General features: G+C 41.0%; 4 protein-coding genes across 5 annotated transcripts; 1 reads left to right on the plus strand and 3 right to left on the minus strand.

Moving 5' to 3' along the window:
• Positions 1-665: 665 nt before the first annotated feature.
• On the plus strand, positions 666-1,238 carry LOC117500542 (transcriptional regulator Erg-like; the record flags this gene model as incomplete). Its single annotated transcript, XM_034153426.1, has 1 exon — positions 666-1,238. A coding segment is annotated over one exon (483 nt), but the record flags the coding sequence as incomplete, so codon positions are not given.
• Positions 1,239-2,112: 874 nt separating this feature from the next.
• Positions 2,113-7,547, minus strand: zp3d.2 (zona pellucida glycoprotein 3d tandem duplicate 2). 2 transcript variants are annotated; one of them, XM_034153475.1, is made up of 8 exons: positions 6,922-7,547; positions 5,526-5,641; positions 5,314-5,417; positions 4,448-4,622; positions 4,224-4,329; positions 4,028-4,113; positions 3,314-3,387; positions 2,113-2,537 (listed from the first exon to the last, which is right to left on the minus strand). In XM_034153475.1, the coding sequence occupies exons 1-8, from the start codon at positions 7,387-7,389 to the stop codon at positions 2,155-2,157; spliced, it is 1,512 nt and encodes a 503-aa protein (XP_034009366.1). In that variant the 5' UTR covers positions 7,390-7,547; the 3' UTR covers positions 2,113-2,154. The 2 variants fall into 2 exon arrangements, with proteins under 2 accessions (XP_034009366.1, XP_034009365.1); XM_034153474.1 differs by having other exon boundaries at positions 2,114-2,537; positions 4,028-4,116.
• A 251-nt stretch (positions 7,548-7,798) lies between these two features.
• LOC117500574 (sperm acrosome membrane-associated protein 4-like) lies at positions 7,799-9,846 on the minus strand. The gene is made up of 3 exons (XM_034153476.1): positions 9,667-9,846; positions 8,874-8,993; positions 7,799-8,750 (listed from the first exon to the last, which is right to left on the minus strand). Exons 1-3 carry the CDS (start codon positions 9,716-9,718, stop codon positions 8,545-8,547), a joined length of 378 nt encoding a protein of 125 aa, XP_034009367.1. The 5' UTR covers positions 9,719-9,846; the 3' UTR covers positions 7,799-8,544.
• A 1,423-nt stretch (positions 9,847-11,269) lies between these two features.
• Positions 11,270-17,408, minus strand: ccdc105 (coiled-coil domain containing 105). The gene is made up of 8 exons (XM_034112652.1): positions 16,556-17,408; positions 15,619-15,903; positions 14,540-14,644; positions 13,629-13,776; positions 13,076-13,242; positions 12,889-12,984; positions 12,672-12,785; positions 11,270-11,694 (listed from the first exon to the last, which is right to left on the minus strand). Exons 1-8 carry the CDS (start codon positions 16,835-16,837, stop codon positions 11,473-11,475), a joined length of 1,419 nt encoding a protein of 472 aa, XP_033968543.1. The 5' UTR covers positions 16,838-17,408; the 3' UTR covers positions 11,270-11,472.
• Positions 17,409-17,709: the final 301 nt, after the last annotated feature.

Genomic DNA, 17,709 nt, shown 5'->3' on the forward strand with positions numbered 1-17,709 from the left:
CGAACAAAACAAGAACAAAATAAAATAAAATAAAATAAAGGAAGCCAGGGGACCAGGAAAGGACTAGGGTCCGAAGGCCATGGTGAACAGGTGCGTTTTTAGTGAGGATTTGAAGATGTCCAGTGAGGCAGCGTTCCGGATCTCAGGAGGAAGTGCATTCCAGAGGGTGGGGGCCGCAACACTGAACGCCCTGTCACCCACAGTTCGAAGGCGAGAGCGGGGGATGGAGAGCAGGCCCGTTTCGGAGGACCGCAGACTCCGAGAAGGGGTGTAGGGATGTAGGAGGTCTGTTAAGTATTGGGGGGTGAGGGTATGGAGGGACTTGTACGTGAGGAGGAGTGTTTTATAGTGAATCCGGGACTTGACCGGCAGCCAGTGGAGGTGGATGAGGGTGGGGGTGATATGTTGCCATGGCTTAGTGCGGGTGAGAAGCCTGGCGGCAGAGTTCTGGACATATTGGAGCCTGGCCAGGGTTTTGCTGGGAACCCCGGACAGGACTCCATTGCAGTAGTCCAGACGGGATGTGATGAAGGCGTGTATGAGTGTTTCTGCCACAGAGTCAGAGAGTGAGGGGCGGAGTCTGGCAATGTTTTTGAGATGGTAGAAGGCGGATTTGGTAATGGATTTGATATGCGCCTGGAAAGAGAGGGTGGAGTCCAGGATGACTGTCCGACAGTGACAACTCCGGCATCATCACCTGGGAGGGAACCAACTGCGAGTTCAAGATGACCGACCCGGACGAGGTGGCCAAGCGTTGGGGAGAGCGCAAGAGCAAGCCGAACATGAACTATGACAAGCTGAGCCGCGCTCTGCGCTACTACTATGACAAGAACATCATGACTAAGGTGCACGGCAAGCGCTACGCATACAAGTTTGACTTCCAAGGCATCTCGCAGGCGCACCAGAATCACTCAGCGGAGGGGGGGATTGTTAAGTACCAGACTGAGATGCCTTACGCCCAGCCCTACCACAGCCACCAGCCCAAAATGAACTTCATGGGTGGCCATCCTGCACCAATGCCCGTGTCTCCAGGCAACTTTTTCAGCGCTCCATCGCCGTACTGGAACTCTCCAAACAGCCCCATCTATCCTGGGTCAGCCATGACCAGACATCCCGCCACCCACTCCCACCTGAGCTCGTACTACTGAGGATGATTCATTTCACACCTGGACGAGACCACATGAAAGAGGAACCCGAACGAGTAGATACAAAAAGACAGCCCCGGACAGGACTCCATTGCAGTAGTCCAGACGGGATGTGATGAAGGCGTGTATGAGTGTTTCTGCCACAGAGTCAGAGAGTGAGGGGCGGAGTCTGGCAATGTTTTTGAGATGGTAGAAGGCGGATTTGGTAATGGATTTGATATGCGCCTGGAAAGAGAGGGTGGAGTCCAGGATGACTCCCAGGTTGCGGACTTCAGTGGACGGGGAGATGGAGCAGCCGTCAATGGTGAGAAGCAGGTCACCAACCTTCTGGAGCTGCGCCTTGGGAGCCACAATGATCAGTGTTTTGGTGTTCCTGAATGTGATGGTGCGCTTGGCACGCTGAGTGAGCAGAGGGACAGGAACAGTAAAGAGTATGGCAAGGTGGTCGGCAACAGCTAGGTCCAGGCACTGGAGATAGTGCTTGCACTTTGTGTTTGCACTTTGTTAAGAGTAGAAAACATTTTAGCACATTCGCCTTTTCACTTTTGTGACATAGGACTGATTCTTCTCTCGTTTGGCAATAAGCTAAAACCAGCAGCTTAGTACAAACACTGACAAAAGTGGGAAACTGCTAGCTTGATTCTGTCAAAATTAACTTCTTATGCTTATCAATTTAACACATTGTGTATTGTTTTTAAAGCCCTATAACATGCTGATTTATGCTAGGATAAAAATAAGGGTTGCAGCTTAATATACAACTTATATGTTTGACTATTAGTTTTAAGAGACGATTGGTAAATGCTGAATTTAGCAAGTGATAAATAAATGCAATTCAGTTTTACAGTTAGTGTTAACAACGTCTGCCTCAAACACGTAGTAGTAATAATAAATAATATAAAAGACAACATTGGCACCAAAAAAATCTAACTTCTGGATTATTGCTTTCAGCTTGTAAGGATTCATGAAATGAGCCACCCAGACTGAATGTATCACTGGATAAACTTCAGCTTTATTTGACGAAATCAAAAATGTCCTCAAAAATTGTGCGAGTTGCTGCGACCTTCTCCTTCTCCTCCTTCTCCTCCTTCTCCTCCTTCTCCACAACAGCAGAGCCCTTCACCAACTCCTCCTCACCTTCCATCTCATCCCAGGTCATTCCTCTGCCTCCAATCGGCCACTCCTCCCCAGAGTCCTCCACCTTACCCTCTCTCTCTTCAGGCTGCGAAGATTTCCTCCACTCAGTCACCTCGCTCTTCGTCTCTGGCTGAGGTGCCACTTTTGTTGTTGTTGTCGTTGTCGTTGTTGCTGTGGAGACCTTCTTCCTCTTCAGGGCTTTGGTGCGTTTCCCTTTAGGATCTATTGTCCACGGCCTGCTGCTGATTACTTTGGTCACTGGAAAATATAGAATTTTTGATTTAAGAGTATAGTTTGTTCGGAAAATACATTAGAAATAACCAAAATATATAATCAATTCACATGGTGGCAGTTGAACTACAAAATAAAAAATAGGTTTAGAATAAAACTGCATGCATCCAGTTACATGTAGCAGTAAAAACCTACATATTGAATTTAAAAAAGGAAGTTCCTGCAGTGGCAAAGTTATATTTAAACTCTGTAATGATAGTAAACATTTAGTAAATTATTACAATAGGGGAACAAGGTGCTTTACAAAAAAGACAAAATGGAAGACCTACAGAATAATTAAAAACAAAATAAAAGGAGGGCTCAATTGTCTTCAAAGGAGAAGCTGGTGTGTTTCAATCAGTTTATATATACACAGTCTATGGTTTCAATATGTATAATTAACACATACCAGAGTTAATGTTGCATTTGCTGGACACTAGTTACAGCTGCAAATCATACCTATTTTTACACTAGTGGCTATTTACTGCTCCATGATGGCGTATTTGAAAAACCGCAGTGCTTGAGTTCATGGTAATAAAAGATTGTAAGTGTTCCTAATATTTTTGAAACAACAACAAGTGTGCTCTATGGCACAGAGTAATACGCTATATCTTTGACTACTGATACAATCCTTGTGGTAGGATTATGGCACTTCTGCTTTTAATCTTGATTTCTTTATTTGTTGACATTGAGAATGTATTTTGAATACATGAACGGTAAGCAGAATGTGTTTTATTTTGGAAATGAGTGAAGCAATGACCGACCTGTGGATGCAGCAGAGCTACAGTTGGAGTCGCAGCAGGTGCACACAGAGTCAGGTCCATACAGCTCAACCCATCTGAGGAGAAAAACAACAACAGTGATGAAGAGATGATCCTTTTGTGTTTTTTACAGCATATTTTGACCTTTTATTTATTTCTGTCATATGCCACATTACAACATCAAAATATCTGAAATGAAGAGACACAGGCTATATATGTTAGCCTAGTTGTGTAGTTGCATAATCACAGGTTTTAAACCATTTTTGAACCAGAAATCTGTCATTTCAATAAAGGTAACCCTTCATTTCATTTGAACAGTTGTAATAGTGCCATATCCTCCTGTCAGCACGCGTCCACTGTTTTCTAAGAGCTGTCATAAATTTGCATTTTATCCAGTTTAACGACACTTCAGAACTTAGTCTTTTAAACTATATGCGTTAAGTGGATGAAAATCTGGAGCAATCAGAGAAACAAGCTGAGCAAACATTAACAGCAGCAGCCAATGAGCAACAGAAAAAGACTTTAACCTGTTTTAATTACCATGCCTGTTTGTACTTTGGAGAGGAAGAGACCTATGCATTATTCAGCTCATGATAAAAAGCCCATGAACAATGAAGGAATCCTAATTGGGAGAAACGGCCTACAATAATGGCAATGGACACCCCCAAACTCTGCTTTTGTTATAGTTTTTGACCTCTAGTGGCAGAACAAACTAACCTTCTTTCTTTTGTGTCGTAGTTGCAGGACTTAGCTCTGGGTGTGGGGACAGAGCTGCTTACAGACATGGAGCAGTGCATGTAGAGCTGCTACAGGAGATAAAATCAAACAAATTACACATCAAATGCTCTTTTAGTGGCATGGTACTCGAACAAAAACAGACAATTTTGCTTAAACTTAAAGAATTCTTGCTCACCTGGCCTGTCATGCCTGCGAACAAGAAGGCATCCACAGAGAATCTCACAGCATTTCTTTTGTATAGGATGAATCTGGAGCGACTGTCCTTGCTTTCAACCATACACCTTCCGAAGGAGAGAAAGCCTGTCTATTACTTATGCCTATTTTTTCTATAGAGATGTTTTTTTGTGACCAATATTCTCAAAGTCTTTATTTTGTGTTGGCGTGAGGTGTTTTTTTTACCCATAGTTGGCCACGACTAGAAACTGAGGCGTGGAGTTGTGGGACCTCTCTGGAGTCGCGTAACATAAGTGGACGTACAGTCTTTGGTCTTCTGACATGGACGGAACTTCTGCCTCAAAATACATGGGTCGCCCAAGCACGTAGTGATCTGACGGAGAAAGCCTTTTCCACTGAGCTAAATAAAAGAAGGAAGCAGTCAGGCAACAACAACAACAGCAGCAGATTCCAAATGCATCCTCATTTATGCAGTAAAAAAATATATTTAATTAAATGTAAAGACTGAGATGCATGACACGACACATTTGTATTTAATCCCAGTCTGCCATATTGTTTGATGTAGCACATTTTGGCGTTTGCACATTGGTTTTGTGGATAGAAAAACCCAATAATTAATCAAAATGCTCCATTGTTCTTTTCTGTGTGAGTCTATTAAAAAAAGGGCAGAGGCCATTGTTGGGAAAATACTGAATGTATTCTTCTAATATCAGAGTAGCACATGATAACAAAGGCCCAACTGTAGCTGTGTACGTAACAGGATGTATGATGACCTAGAAGAGCGTCAGGACTGTTTTAGGAATATGATGGCTATGTGACAACGATTAACATGATGATTCAGCCTCTATGGAGATAGACATAGGACTGTCATGTTTATTGCTTACGCAGGCCTTAGCTAATCTGAACTAAACATTGAATACTGCTTTGAACCGGTATTCTCCATAGTGTGACTGTAACACTCTTGTATATAAGCATGTCAAGGTCCATCAATCCTTTTTTCCAAATATTCTAAATAAAATCTCTTATTTTTCGCAAACTAAATTGCAAGCTCATAGATATCAGTTGACATTAAGACATGTTTGCTGGTTTACCATTTCGTGGCGTCAGAAGGAATTTCACTCTATTCTTCATTGGTTTGAAGATCTTGCGTGGTTGAATCACGGGTGTGTAGCCAATTTTGTAGGAGTATTGGTACCTAAACATTTAAAACATGGTTAGGATTAATAAACAAGTGTTTCTATATGATCTTTAAGTTAAATGGGTTAAAAAAACATTATTTCTAGTGTGGATCCAGTCCACATACCTGTTATAAAAGCATGCAACAGGCAGGATGAAGGAAACAGCTCTTCTGATTGGTCCTTGGAGCTGTGGTGATGTATATTGTAGTGTGTTTGAATAGGTCATCTGATTATTAATGATCTGCAAAGAAACAAACCAGCTTGATTATCAATCTTCCTTAAACAAGACTAAAGTGTCCACAGCTTTGCTCGCAGCTCTGTGAGACCATAGTTAGCAGGGTACAGCTAACCTTAGAGCTAAATGCTAAGATCAACATGCCATCATACTGGCTAAGATTATTCTAACAAGCAAATGATTAGCATGTATCCTTTAAACATGCTCATTGTCTTAGTTTAGCATGCAGTTAGCATGCTTACATTTTCAAATAAACAAGTGATGTTATATCTGGATGGTACAGATCAAAATGTAAGACTTTACCTTATGACGATGTATGAATTGCATGACTATCCTAGATGGTTGTCAAGATTTGGGCTGCAACTAAGAATGATTTATTTATCAACTAATTGCTGGATATACATTACAAAAAAGTGAAGAATCGTCATCAAAGTAGGCTTAGGCTATAGTTATAAAGGGCCTCAGCTGACTTCATTAAGTGTCTGGTTTTGCATGACCAACATAAAACTCAATCAACAATAACAAAAGACAAAGAAAAGAGGCAAAAACACATTTGAGAAACGTGAACAGTTTTCTTCAACACATTCGATTGAAAAACGATTAATTTATGTATTTATTGCAGAGGTGTGGGACTACAGGAAAAGTCAGAATAACCTAATTCAGTAAGATTCATCCTTTGGTAAGCATGAATGCAGATTTGGCACCAATCATACTGTATTACTCAAGTAAAAGTAGAAGCACCAGAGTGTAGGAATACTCCTTTACAAGTAAATGTCATGCATTCAAAATGTTATAAATAAAAAGTAGAAAAGTATTGGCATCAAAATATACTTGAAGTACTAAAAGTGAAACTACTCATTAATAATTATATCATATGTTTTCATATTAAAGTGTTATCAACGCTGGTAAAGGTGCAGCTAGTTTTAATTAATTTGTATAGGCTACTGCAGATTATACTGCATTAATCAAAATCTGCAAATACACTTGGTTTATTGAATACATGTAGTGGAGTAAAGTACACGATTTACCTCTGAATTGTAGGAGAGCAGAAGTACAAAGTAGCAAAAACTTGAAGTACAAGTATCTCGGAATAAAACTTAAGTACAGTAGGCCTACTTGATAATTAATCTGTTTAGTTACTTCAAACCTCTGATAAGTACCAATGCATCAAATAAATGTTACGAAACTATGGACCCACTAACAGGCCGAGATTCCTGGGTAGGCCTAGTGCCACGCAGCTTACTTGGCTAAAACTGGTTTAAAAACTAAGTATTGTAAAGTCTTACCGTGCGTTTGGTTCCACACATGCCTAGATCATATTTAAAATAAAAGTAATTCTCTGTAGTTTTGCTGATTCGGCATGACCCCAGTTTGAGACGAGAGTACGGTTCACCGGTGCCCAGAATGCTCCTCTGCACCTGCACCAGCATCTTGTTGCTCATGCACGAAGTCCTCACGGAATCATCCGAAACACCGGGCGCGCTGGTGTTAGTCCGAGCCGGGAACAGGACTTCCCGGACGTGCTCGGGTAGAGGCTCCTGTCCGGTGCCTCTGGATGGAGTAAACTGCTCCTTCTCCACCAGCGGGAACCTGGAGTCCACAAACACGGGGAGGTGGAGGTATGGCTGCGGCATAGGCGATCTCCGCGACCTCATCACCTGGGTCGGCTGTGTTAGAGCTTCAAACCCCGGTAGTGTTCCTCCATAAATGGTGGACAACAGGGGCAGCATGAACCACAGGGATAGGTACACCATGCCCGGGAGTTCTAGGTTTTATTTTTAGAATTAAACTTCACCTTTAACTATCGAGTATTATCACTGAAATGCGTTGATTTTTGGTATAGACCCTGTTTTCAACATGTCATGTCACGATTTGCACAAGTGGAACTAATAATAACATCAAAGATGGCGCCTTTTCCTTTTTGGGGAGCCAATTTCCGGTGAGCTCGAGGGGACTTTTAAGGGAAAAGACCTGTAATTAGTGACATTGGTAACACCTGTGGGGGTTTTACCTGTTAGGACGAATACAATATCTGTTATGAGAAACAGTTTTTCAACATGCAAATTAAACAGGATTTTACCTGAATGAATAAAACATTGGATCCAAATAATAATTATTATTCAATCATTTATTTTTGTTAAAATCATTTAATACCATGTTTTAGAGCAATTATGTTTCTTTACTCTGAATTGTGCTAATGCTACCACTGTATGTGTGGCCTTTTTGATGAAATGTCTTCCCCATTTAGTGGAGAATCTAATACAAAGAGTACATATTTACACACAAATTGCAAAACTCTCTGTTTTATCACAATCTGAACATATTAAAACATGGGAAGTTAAACACGTTAAACTTATCCCAGCTATTGTGTCCAGAAACAACTCGCTAACCTAAAAGGTACGTCTTGAGTTAGCAATAATAAGACAAACATAATTGTGTTTTTCATTTCACAGGCATACCTCGGTTAAGATTAGTGCATATTTATTCAAAGTTAGTTGTGTTCAATGACAGTCCTTTAGAGCAGGGGGTTACAACCTGGGCGTCAGCAAGTTCTTGCAACGTTTAAGTTTATTTGATTGTTAAATAAAATAGAAGAATAAGATTATAAGTTCCTTTTAAAATAACAGGAAAACTCATATCTGATGAAACATTCACAGGAAATAATCTGTTAAAATGTAATATTTTACACATTTTCTGCAGTTATTGCATTCATACTTTGGTTTGACTATACAGTTGTTCTGCACTGTTATTGTGTGTTATTATGTATTGATTACAATATGAAATATCAATATAATACATCACTTAACATGTGTCAGGAGTCATTCTTTTTACTCAAAAGGGGTCCCTTCAGAAAAAGGCAACGCCGCTTCATGTGTGTTAAGCTAGTTCTCTGCCACATGTTTTTCTATTCACCAAACTGAGTATGAAATGAGAAGTGTGAGTATTGTGCCAGTCCAGGAGCGGGTCACAGGTGCCTCGGCTCCGTTGCACAGGTGTGTGTTGCAGCATTCATTGGTGAAGGTGAAGTTGAGTCCCATGGTGTGTTTCTCTCCCTTGGCTCCACACAGGGAGGGCAGGACACAGCTCTTCTCATACAACACCACAAGGAAGTCTCCTGAAAATCACGAGTTCAAAATAAACTACACAGACACATATCCCTCTGTGGTGCCTTTCTCAGTTCTTGTTCTCAGTTTTGAATAATTTAAATAATGTTTAGTGACTTGAGGCGACTCCTCACCTTTCTCACCCACAGCTCTGCTGGATAGGCAGACCTGTTCGGGCGGACACTTGAGAGGAAATCTGATGCAGTCCAGAGGTGAGATGGCGGGAAACACACAGGTGTAACAGAAGAGGGGAACTGAAAGGACAGACATGTTTAAAACCACAAAATGTCTATATAGAGCTTAGATTTGCATGCGAGCTGCAGGTACACCATGATTATGAGCAACACATGCTGACATTGACAAACTGCACGACCCATAGCTATGAATTGAAATCCTCAAGTGTCAACATTTTGCAATTGATGAGACCAAAAGTATTATTATATCATTAGAAATAGTGGTTATTACTTTTGCAATGGTCATTTCGAAAGTAAATCAAATAATAAATAAGCTGAAATGTATTTAACAATAAAGATGTATATTAGCTTAAGTGGAAACAATTTGTTGACCAACTGCCCCTGTTTTGATAATTAATAAAGTGTTGTCCTTTATAAGCCAACATGCCAAACATTTGCTTGTTCAGCTTCTCAAATGTTAGGATTTGCCAGTTTTCCTTGTCATATATTACAGTAAGTTGAATATCTTTGAGTTTTTTACTGTTAGTCCGGTAAAAACAACGAATTTGAAGATATCACCTTTGGTCCTAAGAAACTGTGATGCACTTTTATATAACATGTTAGACCATAGACAATTTAAACAATATTTAACAGATTAATCAGTCGTTATTTGCATGCAGGTAATTCGGTTGCAAAAATCACATATTTTGCATTCATGCACACATGCAAACAACACACTATGTTGTTCACTTACCCACTGCTGGAAGAGAGCAAAGGAGAAGCAGAGAGCAAATCAGCTTCGACATCACTGACTGTTTCTGTCTCACAGGAAGAAAATGTGCTGGCAGCTTGATGCTTCAGCTCTTATCGTTGTCTCTTTCTTTTTATTTTCTACAACAAACCAGCAGTCTGCCCCCTGAACACGAGAAACCTGTTGCAGTCTACGTCTTTACGACTTAAAGTCAGTTTCCAATCAGCTTTATACGTGCTTCCTCAGCTTCCTCCTCCAGTCCAGATCTGGGTAAATGTTTTCCTGCTTCTCCTGATATTCAGTTTGTTAACTCCAAGAACTCCACACCCCAATACATATGATTTAATTAGGCTGTTAGCTTCTCGGTGACAGCCATGCTTTCACAGTGGTGCAGAGAATAGCCCCATTCAGATTGAACAGAATCAATAGGGCTTTGTGAGGAAACTCAGTCTTGTTCAGGTTGAAAACTGTACACAATCTCCACTCGTCTTGTTTTTTTACAGGATGACAAGACATGTGTTCTAAGGTAAAACGGGGCAGGTTTATTAAATCATGTCTTATTTCTTAATGAAAGACGTTGAGTTTGGTGGGCAGGCTGTCAAGTGACCTCCAGTCCCATGACTGCAAATCTGAGCAGCAGGCAGCAACAGCTGTTTAACTTTATAGAAAATATTATTAATTCAGTCCTTAAAGGTGTTTTTGTTCACAAAACACAGTTTGTCAGTTTCTATCTTTAAATAAACTATAATAGTTTATTATAATAATTAAGAGTGAGAACATTAAGCCACATAATCAAGTTAGATAAGATAATCATATTAGATACTACTCAAATATCTCCGGTTTGGATACTTGCAGCTGTGTGTATATGGCCATTGTTCCTATCATGGTTTTTTTATTGTAGTAAAGATAACAGAATTAGATAAACTTGTTACCGCAAATAAAATGGTGGCATTCTTTTAACAGCTGGCTGGAGTCTGCTACATCAGGAACATTAAAATCATGTCGGCCACACCACTGGGTTGAACATCAATGTGTTTTTTTTACTAGAAATCTTCTACCACCATCCAACTAAACTATTACATTGATAACAAAAGTGAATTAACGTTCAGCATGAATGCAGCTGCCCTAACAAGGTGCATACTGTTGTATTTAGTATGCATGGTATCGAGACACACAGTTTGTTTATAAGATTTGCGCATTGACCCTTTTGGTCTCATATCAGCTGTGCAAAGGATTTTGGGTCATCAAAGCATGCTGGCTAGCTTACTGCAGAATGCATACTAAATAGTTTGGTAGTATTTGTCTTTAACCTCCACTCGATTTGTACTGCGCATCTCAACAGAGATGAAAAGGTAGCAAGATGGTCCACACCTTCATTACCTCCAACATCAACAATTGGGAAAGTGAGTTTTGGGATTTACCGGCCTGATTTGGCATCTTACTTGCCCCGGGCAAAAGGCAATCCTTGTTTTTCTATGCCCTGCATTATTGTGAGAAGTGATTTTATAACACTTTACTGCATTTGGCTTGGCTTTCTTCAGTTGCATATGGTATCATTGTCAACAAAATAGTCTCACACATTGTTTTGTTTCTTGTAACCCTTTTTTGAATTTTAATCAAATTTCAGTTGTTTAACATTGTTGCGCCAAGAAAATTAAACAAAATTATACAAGACTATGTGACAGTGTTCATACACTTCCATCCCATGTGTGTCCCAACGTGTTGCCCATGCTATAACATTTTTCACAATGGTTGCTTGCTTCCTATTTCTAACACACTACAAGCATCACCTCTCTGTCTGCTGCAGCCCTACTGAAACATAGGAAGTTGCTTTCTGCACGCCCCCTGCTGGAGGGCAGAGGGCATGGCTCGCTTGTCGACCTGCTGTCGCCTCATGCGGATGACGGCTGCGTCCACCTGAGCTGCGGCTCTCTTGCCGTGCTGGTCGTCCAGCAGCTGCAGACAGGAGTGCTGCAGCCGGGCCAGCTCCCTCTCAGAGGACTGCAGACATCTCCTCAGCACCGCACTGCCCTGAGAGACACACAGGAAGCACATTTAGTTGGGTTTGTTATAGTCAGCAGCAGGCAACAAAAGGGGAGGTGAGTGTTACACCAGTGAATGCTTTTTGTTAATATGGTGTGAACATCTGGCAGCATATTGGTTTTCTCACACATGAGGAGAGGAGCTCCTACTATCTCATATGGAAGACAATTTCTAACTTGTTTGCTGTTATTGCATGTAGTCAGGTCAGTGGTTATTTGTTGGTTAGCCTTATATCTAATAATAATGTGTTGAGGCAGAATTATAGGGCAAGTCCTGGTTTGGTTTTGGTTGAGGCTAGTCGTACAGATAGATTTCTGCAGACGCCAGATGCAAGTTAACATTTAATTTGACCTCAGAAAGGTTTATATTTGCAACCAACAACGCGTTGTAATGACTAAATACAAAATACTTTATGAAACTTCAAACATCTTTAAATGAAAAAATCAACTGAAGCTGAACTTATGAATATTGATTGTTATTGAATATTTTATCACCTAAACCACGAAACCTGTTGCAGGTCTTTATGACTCAAAGTCAGTGTCTGACCAGCATTATCCTGGCAGTTGCCCTGAAATTCATGAATTTTCTTCGTGTCTTTTAGCTAATGCTGCAAAGAATGATACTTTTCATTATTGCTTAATAAGATGATCATGTTCTTATTTAATCAAATCATAATTTAGTCTATAAAATGACAGAGAATGGGGAAAATGTTCATCCTATTTTCTCAAAGTGATGCCTTTAAATGTCTTGTCAAAAACCCAAAGATATTTCCTTAAATATAATGTGAAATGGTGTATCTCTAATCGATAACGCATTGATACTTGATTTAGGATTTAACAAAGCCATTACTTAAGCCGAACCCTTTTATAAAGTATGATTAAGAAGGAGGTGGCGAGGTTTCTGTCACCATCATTTGTGATTGTATTTGAACATATATTGATAAATATTTTGGAAGTAGTAAACACCTGTATGAGTTGAGCAGCCTCAGGTAACTGTGTCCCTGGGTGTCTCTGATAAACCTGCACCAGAGGCCTGTTGAGTTTCTCTCTGGCCAGGATGTCACCGCTGTACTCTGGACCCTGTACACAGAAAAACACAGGGAAAACATCACCATGTGCACATTGCTTCTAACTCCCAATAACTACAATATAAAAACTCTGTTCTACATCAACACTCACTAACCTGCACTCTGCCGTAGCTCTGACGGATACAGTTAATTTCCCTCTGCTTTCGAAACACGGCCTGCCTGGTGGCTGCATGCATCAAAGTCAGGTTTTGCTGCGAAACACAAAACGAAATGACAATCAATGACATCAAGTCATGTGTGTATTGCATGCAAAGATGTCTAGCATGCTGTATTTGTATTTACCTCTAGACTGATTGTCTCTGCAACTTTCTTCACCAGGCCATCATTGACGGTGCGGTGAACAGCTTTCTGCCTGGTGATGGCGCTGCTGAGCATCTTTCTGATCTTTTCCCTCAGTAGCTGTGACTGGTTGACTGTCAAAGTTGACGACTGTAAGACCAGTTTACATTCTGCAAAACAAATCAGAAATGTATCTTCTGTATTTGTATGTGTGTATAACTGTGTAGGTATGTTTTTTTTTTTCTTCAACTTTGTTTTGTAAATGTGCTACTTAAATCTTACTTCCTTATGATCTTGTTGTATAACTGTATGTTTTTCTTTTTTCAACTTTGTTTTAAAAATGTGCTACTGAAATCTTACTTCCTTATCTGATCTTGTTAAGGGTAGTGAAGGTTAGTGATGAGAGTATGTAAGTATGAATTCTATGTTGGAGATACAATGTATATTTGTATAAAGTAGTAACCTGTGCGTTGTAAACATTATAATGTATAGCTACTAAAATTACACAAGCAATTCATTGAATAAAATTAAGGTAACAGTTTCGTCCTGAGAGTACCTGGTGTAAAGGGGCCGAGGGGGTCTGTTTTGTTGAACATCTGAGCAGCGCTGCCGTGTCCAGCAGAGCGGCTGAGAGGCAGCAGCTCCAGGACACGAGACCTCTCACTGGCACAGTCCAGCACCCGCCTGCCGCTCTGACCCAGGGCCTGGAAGAGACACAGGGGGACATTATAAGGACACATCACGTCTGCCACCAACAGTTTATACCATCACTTACTGTATATATCTGCTGATTATGTCCACCACAATTTCCTTAAAGCCAAATGGGACATCTCCATATGTCTTGTCTACAACCAAAAAAAGACTCAAACAATCTTTTTTTTCTGTGTTTTGCTTCAAAAGGTTACTGAAATGATTAATCAGTCATCACAATAGTTGAAGACACATGTTTCTGTTTATTGGCTATAAATTATTAAACTAATAGTTTTAGCTCTAGAACAAATGTGAAAATATGATTGTAGGATTTCGATGAAGGTCCTAAACTGTGATATACCAGTGGGAAACCATTAGAGAAGCTGATTTTCAAGTCAGTTGATTTGTGTGATTACCGGTAATTAATCCATTATGATTTCTCTACATGTCAAACTAAAGAAGGGTTTGGCTTCCGAGTAGAAAATACATACATACAACTTTTATTTTCTTAACAAAAGGATCATGAGGTCTTGGGAAGTATGCATAATTTAAAGTAATGCATATGTGATTTGACTGTGCATTTGTATCATTTGATCTCTGTTCAAAATGATTGGTGCATGAAGGCTTTGGCAGTGTTGTCTTTCTTCCTCCACTCGTGCCAGTAAATCACATGGAAGGGCAAGTAGAAAAGAAAGAAAGACAGACAGAGTGTGTGTTGGGGGGTGGAAAGGAAAACGAGTCAACCAATGAAGACAGAACAGTGACATTGTAAATCACCTGAAGCTGGGTCAGTGTGTCTCTCAGCGCTGCCTCCAGATCCTGTTTCAGCTGGGCCAGCTCTCTTCTCTCACACAACAACAAGTAATCAGCACCGTCTCTCTCCTGCAACAGAGCAGGCCGGTCACACAACACATCTCCTCTCTTTAAGGTTGCAATAAAACGTAATGAGTTAATACGTAGTCTGGGGGATCACTTGCAACACGTTTGAGAATGTGCCATATTTTGTTGACATTAGGGTTTTTAATTGTTGTATACGAGCGGTACTTAATGTGTTAATAGGATAAGTGTAAAGTGAATAGGTGCGTGGGATTTAAACATCTTGTTTCAGAACTATTATGTGCATGTTTCTGTTGGTGAAATCCACTTAACACTTCCTGTGCAGCAAATAAACCAAACCAAAATGATCTGTTAGTCCTCAGAGAAACTCAATAAACATCCTAATCTAAAGGTGGTTTAGACCAAAAATCAAAATATTGAAGTGCAAATTGAGTCTGCACCTGAGTGAATTACCCCTGCTGACCCCTAAGCAGAAACTCTGCTTCAACAGGAAGGTCTGAACAAAACATAACAGCAGCCCTGAAGGGATTGTTGATTTAGTGATTTCCTCGCAGATTATCTGGGTATGACTGAATCTATGGCCTCAAGAACAAAAACACAGGGTGTTTCTCAATCGCGAGTACGCTTGCTTGGTAGCACATGTCTGCCGAGCATCTTGCTTCAGAAGCGAGTCAAGAATACTTCCTGGCATTCGGAAAACGAAGTGTGGAACAGGCTAGCAAGTGTGCAGGTGTGCGTCATATGAGAGGCCCCGCCTTACATCTTCCGCCACAGATTTGGGGAAATTGGTCCGTGCGCAAAGTATTGTGGGGATTTTAAGACCGCGGATTCTACTCATGTGCAGCCTCGATATTTCTCCAAACGGAGTACGCCGGGCTCGGTAGATGTCCAAGTATGCTGGAGATTGGAACAGTACTTCGGCGGCACTCGATGACGTAGTATGCTTGAAATAGTGGCTCTGAAGCAGCTTTACTCGCGATTGAGAAACACCCACAGTGCAGGAGAGAGAGTAAACTCACAGTCTCAGCAGTGGACGGCCTTCTGGTCCTCCCCTCTGAGCTCCTCCTGTTGACAGTCAGATCGGCCCTGAGGCTGCGCAGCATCCTTTCCAGGTGCCCCCTCTCCCTCTCCAGCCTGAGGCCCTCCTGCGTCCCCCTGCCGGCCTGCCTGCGCAGCTGGCCCTCCACCTCCCGCACCCTGCGCATGTACTCCCCGGCCACCGCCACGCTGGCCCCCGCACACTGCTCACGCAAGCTGGTTGGTGGGAACGGGGCCACTGTCCCTCTCTGGAAGCCTCTGGGGAACTGAAGAAGAAAGATGGTTTACAATTTCTAAAAGGTCTGAGTGAAGGAGTATCACTTGAGTATTTACATTTTACTTTACATTTGTCAACATTTATGCAATCAATAGTTCCAGATTCAGGCTATAAAACATATCAGCCTCTAAAATATTATATAAGTTATTTACTAAATTATGGTAATATAATCAATCTGTACTAGCCTAACTGTAGTACAATAATGTAATATATTGCATTTCATAATGTAACACTCTGAATGGATAATTCTCTATGCTAAATACTTATTTGTGTTTGGATATTGTGATTCAAGTATGCTTAAAGTATTTCTTACTTTTAGGCACATTTTGTAGTTTTTGTTGCAGGAATATTACTTGTAAGAGTAAATTGATATGTCTGACTTACTACTTCACATACCACTATGCCAGTTTATAGCCTGATAAGAAGTTATAGTGTGGGTCTGTTGGGTGCTGGATAATCAATGTTAGTGTTTGATCTCTGAAAACATCTCACCTCATCCTAAAGTCTTAAAAGTTTTCCTCAAAATGTTCAGTATAGGCTACACTAAATGTTGTTTCTTGTGAGTGTCAAATAAGTGAATGTCTCTCTAAACAAACCGAGCAGCAGCTATCACGTCTCTCTGCACGCCTGTGTTTTCTCACCCCTGCTCCTGTAGTTTGGGGCCTCGACATCTTATTTTTGCAGTCACGACTCTCTCTGCATTCCTCCGCTGTGATCTTATCCGTTTCCGCTGTGCAGTCTGTGTGCTTTGGGCTGAAACCGGCGGAGGCGCTGCAGCTCCGAGGCCGGCTACTGGTACCGGACCGCCCGGCACGAGTCTGCCGAACCAGGCGCTCCGCCCGCTGGATGCAGAGGAGCGTCCCATCGCGCCAAGACTCCGGTCCGATGGTGACCGAACCAAGCGGCACCGACTGGACCTGCATCTTCTCTGCTTTAAAACAAAGGGTTTACCACCAGCTGTAACTTTCCTGAGAAAGATAAACCTGTCCACAGTGAAGTATTCAGGGGGAAAACTTTGTGTGAAGTGTTGAAGAATGAGCTCCATAGCAACAGTTCCTCAAGTAACTATAGAAACGCAAAGCCATTAAGTGATTGGACCGTGAGGAGAAGACAGGGGGCCGTGTCATTCAACACCGGCTTTAACAGTCAAATCCCCGCTGACAATGTAACCACTCAGAGATAAAGCACATCGACAGGTTGGATCAACATGAAACTGAATATCAGCACAGCACTACAGATCAACAGCAGTTTCTGGTTTGGAGGGAAAGTCAAAGAGATGCAAGTCTATGCGCATAAAAACTTCGAGGTAGTAGTAAGTTAACTACGACTCCCAGGCTGCACTTCGGCACGAAACAGCAGGTCAAAGCTAAACGACTGATAATCTGCATTTAAATAAATGTACCAATTAATTCAGCAACTATGACTAGTTACGATTTAAGATGCCAATATTATATTTATAAATAGATGAAAAAAAGAAAGACACCCATTATCAAATGAATCTGCAGATTAATAAAAAAAAGCCACAAATAAATATGAACAGCAATAGAAAAAAGGATAAATTGTGGTAGCCTATTTAACCTATCTGCAATACCAAAATGACTGACAAACATGATTTATTGTAAACGCTGTTGAAATAATTAAAAAAATGACATGCCTCAATTAAACTTATGAGCCATACATTATCTTAGTCTTGTTTTTCTATAGCAACTAACACAGAACATGAAGAAAATGTGAATACATGGGAATACAGAATGTGGAACAGAAACCAGCAGCATCACCAAGCATGCATGAATAA

The sequence above is a fragment of the Trematomus bernacchii genome, unplaced genomic scaffold, assembly GCF_902827165.1.
Source record: "Trematomus bernacchii unplaced genomic scaffold, fTreBer1.1, whole genome shotgun sequence".
Classification (NCBI taxonomy): domain Eukaryota; kingdom Metazoa; phylum Chordata; class Actinopteri; order Perciformes; family Nototheniidae; genus Trematomus; species Trematomus bernacchii.

What these genes read in the sequence shown, in the direction of transcription:
- zp3d.2 (XM_034153474.1), bottom strand. Translation starts at nt 7,389, where the DNA reads ATGGTGTACCTATCCCTGTGGTTCATGCTGCCCCTGTTGTCCACCATT. An exon ending in TGTGTGGAACCAAACGCACG is followed by an intron (nt 5,642 to 6,921) that starts GTAAGACTTTAC and finishes GTTTCTTTGCAG; the next exon opens with ATCATTAATAATCAGATGAC. An exon ending in TAGCTCTGCTGCATCCACAG is followed by an intron (nt 2,538 to 3,313) that starts GTCGGTCATTGC and finishes TATATTTTCCAG; the next exon opens with TGACCAAAGTAATCAGCAGC.
- LOC117500574 (XM_034153476.1), bottom strand. Translation starts at nt 9,718, where the DNA reads ATGTCGAAGCTGATTTGCTCTCTGCTTCTCCTTTGCTCTCTTCCAGCA. An exon ending in TTGCTCTCTTCCAGCAGTGG is followed by an intron (nt 8,994 to 9,666) that starts GTAAGTGAACAA and finishes CTGTCCTTTCAG; the next exon opens with TTCCCCTCTTCTGTTACACC. An exon ending in CAGAGCTGTGGGTGAGAAAG is followed by an intron (nt 8,751 to 8,873) that starts GTGAGGAGTCGC and finishes CGTGATTTTCAG; the next exon opens with GAGACTTCCTTGTGGTGTTG.
- ccdc105 (XM_034112652.1), bottom strand. Translation starts at nt 16,837, where the DNA reads ATGCAGGTCCAGTCGGTGCCGCTTGGTTCGGTCACCATCGGACCGGAG. An exon ending in CCCAAACTACAGGAGCAGGG is followed by an intron (nt 15,904 to 16,555) that starts GTGAGAAAACAC and finishes TTTCTTCTTCAG; the next exon opens with TTCCCCAGAGGCTTCCAGAG. An exon ending in ACACACTGACCCAGCTTCAG is followed by an intron (nt 13,777 to 14,539) that starts GTGATTTACAAT and finishes TGTCTCTTCCAG; the next exon opens with GCCCTGGGTCAGAGCGGCAG.